The 7,256-nt window shown below is 44.3% G+C and overlaps 1 protein-coding gene across 2 annotated transcripts in view; it reads right to left on the bottom strand.

The window, feature by feature from the left end:
- Positions 1-788: 788 nt before the first annotated feature.
- DSTYK (dual serine/threonine and tyrosine protein kinase) overlaps positions 789-7,256 on the bottom strand; it is a 50,811-nt gene continuing 44,343 nt past the window's right edge. For both annotated transcript variants that reach the window (XM_024751001.1, XM_024751002.1), the window contains 3 exons: positions 6,692-6,806; positions 4,085-4,219; positions 789-3,529 (listed from right to left, as the gene is read on the bottom strand). In XM_024751001.1, the coding sequence (XP_024606769.1) occupies positions 3,342-3,529; positions 4,085-4,219; positions 6,692-6,806 (438 nt within the window). In that variant the 3' untranslated portion in view covers positions 789-3,341. The remainder of the gene's footprint in view (positions 3,530-4,084; positions 4,220-6,691; positions 6,807-7,256) is intronic.

Raw genomic sequence — 7,256 nt, 5'->3', positions numbered from 1 at the left:
TGTAACAGGCTTATCTACGTTAGATGACTATTGGGTAGGGGAGGCTGAGAACCAGAGATTCAACCTTAGCTTTTTCTTTAAGACTTAATCACAAACACATCAACTGTTTAAGGTGTGCTGCCATCTCCTGGTCAAACTTGTGTTGCAGTCAGATCACAGGCAGTTACAGCAAAAAGTGAAGCAGCTTTGAGTATGATGTGATTTAATCCAAAACAAAACAAACACGCACACCCTCTGGGAGAAGGCATGCTGCGTGCTGACTGACAGTCCCTGGTGGCTACAGAGAGTGCTGCTGTGCTGGTAGAGGCCTATGATGGTGTCCATCAGGCACTGCCGAGCAAGCAAATCTGAAGAGCAGGCTGAGGCTAAAAAGAAAATTCAAATATTCCAAATGCAGATAGGCCCATATATGGATTCTATGCCCAGATTCTCTCACAGTATAATGAGGAGTAGATAGGCTCGTGCGCAAGTTCAGAATGTTGCAAGTTCGTGCTGAAAAGAGGCTGGCGGAAAGGGTGTGAACCCAGGAGAGGCTCTGAAAAATAAATTGCTATCACTCCACTTTGCCCCCATCTTCACTCTCCTGCCTCCCATTCCCGGGCCTTACCCTCTGGTAGTGGTCATGTCAAGTGCCCAGAGACCGAGAGCAATCCATGGGGGAGAGTAACATGTTCCATCAATCTCCAAGGCAAACTAAAAGACCTCTAGGGTCCCAGTGGAAATGGAATGGAATAGAGAGCATTCTGCAGACACAGTGAGGTTAAGGGAAAACAGAAGCCAAACAGATATAAACCTAAAACGTTAACGTGATCTTTATTATACAGCACATCTGGTGTTTGTGCAGCCCAGAAGTATACACAACACTCTATAAAACCAAACCCAGCCATTCAAAATTACACTAAATGAAGACTTAACCCATAGTTGCATCTCTTAAAAATATACACAATTAACACTGTCCCGCTGTAACAATATCATGGAAAGAGACAGGGAGCACAAGGAGGGAGAGAGTGTAAGAACTGAAGTTTGTGCCAAAGTAATTTTCTCTTGTTATTGCACTTTTATTCTACACACTTAGTATATTACACTTTTATTTAACACTGTAATAATAAACATTAGTCCTTTGAAACAAACAAAAACATGACATAAAGACAAAAGACAACAAGCTGTCCAGACCAATTTCCTTTCCAGCCCTCTGAGTAAGGTGTCCCCCCAGTGTCAGGTGTTCACACACAGTCTCTTCAGTCAGCTCTGTGGACTGGATGTTAACAAAGCAGATAAAGTTAAAAATAAAACCCTTTTCAGAACAGTAGTGTACTTAAAACCCCCCAAGGGAGTTTGCCATACAGGTTTCTCAAGTTGACTCCCTCCTAACCCACTTAAACATCACACTAGCCCTAACCCACCCCACCCCCATATTTAGAAGGATAAACCCTCTTTTTTTTTCTTTTAAAGAAAAAGTGGGTTATTTGATCCAGCAAATCCAAAAATCAAGCTTTGAAAACTCAAAGAAAGCAACTACTCTTTCGGCAATGGACTCTTCGAGGGCCATTTATTCCACTCTGATGCAGTATGAACTTAGGAGGTTCCCTGACTAGTCAGATGGAATACCATGCATGCCTTCTCTCCAAAGCAAGGCCAGAGGAAGTCTGTTCCCCAAAGTGCTGTTACAATCACCAATCCCTTTTGGCTTCTCAGTGCTAAATACTAAGCCAAAAAATAAAGTGTCATTCAGTGCAGTTATCACTTTGCAGCCCTGCTACCCTAAACTTACACTTTGCTGATCAGGAAAAAACTTTGTCAACACCTCTTTGGCAGCTCAAGTGAAAATGCAAAAAAAAAACGCATTGGAGAGCTGACAGGTACTGCTTGAGAGTTCTACCAGTCCCCTGTTTCTATCCGTGGTAGTAATATATCCCTCCCTTCACTCTTTCCTTGAATTTTAGTGTTAAAAATTAGGAGAAGCTGCTGCCTAGGCTCTGTCCCCTTGAAACTGATGGAGTCACAAATGACTTCTTTGGTCTGGGAAGAACCAGCACAGTCCTCCTTCCCAGAGAAGTGAAAGGCTTTTGCTCCATCAATGAGTCACTCTGCAGAGGATCCAGGGAACTAGGGCATGCCTGTGGAAACCTCACCCCAACGTGCATTCCGCAACGCCCCCAGACTGACCTTGCCGCTGGCTCCCTAGGCACTAAGGCAGCTACTCTGGAGCCCCAGGCTCCACCGCGTCTTCTGATTGCTCTGCAGGAAGGTCCGTCACTCAATTCTGAAGCAACAGAAGCGACCAGACCTCAAGCACGTTAAAAATGGCCAGGTAATCATTTTCAGGCTGGGGTAAATTGCCCTAATTAAGTTGGTAAGAAGGATGGAACACAGTAAGGGTAACTCTTGCATCCCATCCTTCTTCCTCCCCCTGCCACAATCTCACCTCACCACGTGGGAGCACAGACAACCAAAACTAGGAGGTAAAATCTTCAGGACTTTGGCCTTGTTGAGCCCTCTACAGCCCGAGTGCTGCCAGGCCTCTTTGAATATCTAGTGTCTTCCCAAGTAATATACAAATACAGTACATTTCATGGCATTGCATCACTTAAATAATGGATGCCAAGCAACAGAAGAACCCCAAATTAGCAGACACTGTTATTCAACAAAAGCAAAGTATACACACGTGTTATACATATGTATTCCTGTACTCAGCCTGCTGAGTGTTTAAATAACACTTCCAAATATCTACATGTGGACTCTGGCTGGCCTGCACCTTTTCTCAGAATACTTTTTAAAAAATGAACTGCAACCACTCATCTCCTTACTAAGCGTTAGCCCCTCCCTTGCTTCTCCCTACTCAGGCAAAATATGTGCGCAATCTGCTCGAAAACTGGTATCTGAGAGCAGCAGACTAAGCCACGGGGGATAAACTGAAAAGGGACTCTGGGTGGAGAAAAACCTAACCTCCCATGTGTAAACGGAGCTACAAACTAAGACTTCCAAAGAATGTTAGGAATGTGGGCTCCACTATGGGAGCACAGAGTCCTGATTATGGCTGGAGTTAAAAGACAGTCTGGAAAAGGGAACTAGGTAAGACTTTTCTTGAAATTTCATACAGAAGAGATTTATACTGACTTTTTGGCTAAAGAAACAGCTTGGGCATCAGTGAACTGCTGGATATGCTCACAGCCATCCAACTCTTCCCTATCCAGGAGTCATCTCTGCCTGGCAAGGTCTCAAGTTGCCCCGCAAGCATCAGTCCCCTTGGGAGCTCTCTGTAATGAATGTCAAATTCTTCCCATAGCCAAAAGGTGAGGGGAAGGAAAGAAAGAAAGAGCAAAAGAGAAAGGTCTCTGCTTTCAAGTAGAATCATCGAGGCCTCTGTTTGGCCTCTCAGAATGTGACTTGCATAGCCGGTCCATGATGCCCCGGAGCATGGGCTGGACAATGCCCAAGAGAGGTCTCTGCGAGGGGTCACCATCCCAGCAGGCTTCCATCAGCTGCCAGCACTCCTCGTCAAACACAGGGAGGCGTTCCGGACGGGCCCCTAGAGAGAGGAGCATGGAAATAAGACACGAGGCGGCGAGAAGGGAACCGACACAATGAAGAGGCTCTGTCCCCTTGAAACCGATGGAGTCACAAATGACTTCTTTGGTCTGGGAAGAACCAGCACAGTCCTCCTTCCCAGAGAAGTGGAAGGCTTTTGCTCCATCAGTGAGCCACTCTCTGCAGAGGATCCAGGGAACTAGGGCCCCAGTTGGGGCTCAGGATGCCACACAATGCAGTGAGCTTTGGCTTCAGCTGCAGATATCTAGGTTAGAACCTAACAGTAACTGTGATGAAAAACTGGAATACGCTGGCATGGGATGTTGAAGAATTAGAAATTTTAAAGATAAAAACCTGTCTGAGAGTTCAGAACCACGCTGCCTGGAAGCAGAGGTTTGACTTAAATGTCCTTTCTGGATTCCATGATGGCTTAAATGTGCATGCGGTCCTGCTGTGGAGTGGCCAGAGAGGAGGACAGGAGGCCGCTGCGGCAGTGCCTGGTCTCAGTCTGCTGTCTTCTAGGGAATCAGGGCAAAGCAAGGCTCGTGGTTCTTACCTCTCCGCACATTGTTCCAGAGATGGTCTTTGCTGGCACACCTCTCAAATGCCTCAGGGAGCTTGACAGAGCCTGAGCAGATATACCAGAAAAGAATGCCAAAAGCGTAGACATCCACAGAATTATCATACTTCCCTACAGCAAGAAAGGGTGACAAGTAGTGAGCCAGGGAGGGAATCAACAGCATCACCACTAACATGCATCTGCAGAGGCCTTTACACATGCTTTCCTAAAGCCTTTAATGCCCATCATCTCTTAGAACAACCCTGTTAGGCAGGACACATTTATAATGCCCATTTTATAGTACGAAAAACTATGGCACTGGGAGGGCTAAAGATTAAAAGAGCCAAGACTAGAGCTTGACAAAGGGGAAGGAAAATAGGCCTTTTATTTTATTTTAATTTATTTATTTTATATTTCACTGATAGTCATTATATTTTGTATTTGATTGTTGTTTGTGTGAAGTACTTTTTTTATTTTTAAAATAAATCAATTTATTTATTTATTCTTTCATTCATTCATTTTTGGCTGTGTCGGGTCTTGGTTGCTGCACACGGGTCCTCTCCAGTTGCAGCGAGCAGGGGCCACTCTTCGCTGCGGTGCACGGGCTTCTCATTGCGGGGGTTCCTCCTGTCACGGAGCACCGGCTCCAGGCATGCGGGCATCAGTAGCTGCAGCACTCGGGCTCAGTAGTTGTGGCTCACAGGCTCTAGAGCACAGGCTCAGTAGTGTGGCTCACGGGCTTAGTTGCTCTGCGGCATGTGGGATCTTCCCGGACCAGGGATTGAACCCGTGTCCCCTGCATTGGCAGGCGGATTCTTAACCACTGTGCCACCAGGGAAGTCCGGGCCTTCATTTTAATGGGACAATCAAAAAGATTAATCCTGAAGTCATGTTAGGGAAATAAAGTTGGGAAATACAGGTGGGTAGATAGGTTGCAACCATAACATAAAGATTTTTAAAGTCGGACAGAAGAGTCTGGATTTGATGGGCAGCAGGAGTCATTTATCCTTTAGAGCAGGAGGTGACATGAAGAAAATATTTTAGAAAGATTATTTTTACAGCAGTAGGATGAACTGCAGTAGAAATAATCAAATGAATTTAAATATGAAGTAGCCAAGATAAAATAATAAAAGTGGGAATAGAAATTTTTTTAAAAGTCAAGGAAAGAAAAATGATGACTGTCTATTTCTTTTCAATGTGCGTAGGACTACAGCTATCCAACTAACTCCTAATCCTTATATGTATCCCTCAGTGAAGGGTTGGGGGAAGACTTGTGGCTAATGAGAGAAATCCAAATATTATAAATTGCTAATTTTAAGTCTTACCAATACTAACAAGTGACCTGCCATTCCCTTTCCACCTTCCCTGGCGATGACCCAACAACCTTCCTCGTCCATTCAGGCTCAAAACCTTGGAGTCATCTTTTAGTCATTCATTTCTGTTCATCACCCATATCAAGTTAATTACAAAATCTTGCCCATCCTTCCTCTGAATTGATCTCAAATCTGTAACATTTTTTGTTTCAGCACTACTACCAACTTAATCCTAGGTCTGGTCTCCACTACTGGTCTCCCTACGTGGCTCTTGCCACTCAATCTGCCTTACCTACTGCTACTAAACATTTCCATGAACATCTCTTTTCATCCCTCACCTGTTCAAAAGCCCAATAGCTCCTTACTTCTTTCACATCAAGCCTTCACTCCACTGCATAAATTTCAAGCTCAAATATATCTTACGTCCAACTTGTTTGCTATTACTTCCCGAACTGATTTCTTTCCTGTCATGCTTATTTCTAATCGGCAATTTTGCTCCTATTTCCTCTCCCCCAGCCTCCAGAATTTTCTCTCCTACCTAACATGGTTGGACTCTAGAGACAGAAAGACCTAAATTCCAACCCCAGCCTCATTATTTCTAGCTCAGTGTTTTGGGGTGGGTTTCTTCATCAATCTGGCCTCAACTTAATCCATGACATGGACATAAAAATGCATCAATATCACCACAGAATTGGCATGAGGATTAAATGGAACAAAATATATGATATAACATACCCACAGTGCCTAGCTCAAAGAATATATTAATAAGTATATTGACTTCCCTTCCCACCTACCAAATTTTCCAGATCTCATTCAGTTTCTATCCAGAATTTCACCTCTACCACAAAACCATCTAACATTTCTTCTCTGAACACCAACATTATGTAGCACTTAGTCACATGTTGTCTTATACTGCTTCTTAATTATTTTACCTCTCAATATATCTCTGTCAACTGTAAGTTCTTTAATGATAGAGGACAACTCTTATTATACAGGAGTTATTCAATCAATACTTTAGGATTAAATAATTGGTTGACTATGGCAATGATGGCACTAATAGCCCAGAGAGACATCCAAAACAACAGTTGGTGACTCCCACTTACACTTTTCTTTCTTGCCCCTTTACCTCTTCACTTGTCCCCCTACTTGTCTTAGGTTTCCCCTGTGCTGGTTTCTCCCCTGCCTGTACCAGAACTGCCAGCAGTACTTGTGGATACTACTTAGCCCAAAGGGTAGCACTTGGTTAAAACACGGAGCCCTGCCCAAACCCACTCCCTGCCCTCCAGCTTACCTGTGAAAAGTTCAGGGGCCATATGAATTGGTGTCCCCACAATGCTGCCTGACATCATGGCCTCTGGCTTGCAGAATCCTAAGTCAGTGATCTTGGCACGGTTCTGCTTGTCCAACTGCCAACAAAGCAGGGTGAGAGTCATCCTATGCCTAGTCCTGCACGTAGCGCTCAGCTGCATACCCAAGCTCAAAAGTAGGCATCTACCTCACAGCAGTACTTAATCAACTCTGCCTCTATTCTCCCTGTCTCTAGATTCACTCCCATTACTGTCTTCTCCCCGTACTGTAAACAACCTGATGGCAAGGACTGCCTTTTTCATCTTTGTACCCCCAGCACTTAGCATAGTGCCTAGCACATATCAGGAGCTTAGCAAATCTTGGAAGAATGAATAAATGAAGGGCACTGAGGAAAGTATTATTAGTTCCTGATTATTCTCCTCTGACCTCCAGAACCCAGGGCAGGAAGTTGCTAAATAAGAAGGTTGAGGTCCTCTAGTCAGCTGAGGAGGGTTTTTTAATTCCCTCTAGTTTCCTTTCCTGAGGTCCAAGACAATAAATATTTCCCA

The sequence above is a fragment of the Neophocaena asiaeorientalis genome, unplaced genomic scaffold (assembly GCF_003031525.2).
Source record: "Neophocaena asiaeorientalis asiaeorientalis breed wild unplaced genomic scaffold, Neophocaena_asiaeorientalis_V1.1 scaffold67, whole genome shotgun sequence".
Classification (NCBI taxonomy): domain Eukaryota; kingdom Metazoa; phylum Chordata; class Mammalia; order Artiodactyla; family Phocoenidae; genus Neophocaena; species Neophocaena asiaeorientalis.
Note: the sequence above shows the minus strand (reverse complement) of the source record. Positions and strands in the feature narration are given on the sequence as shown.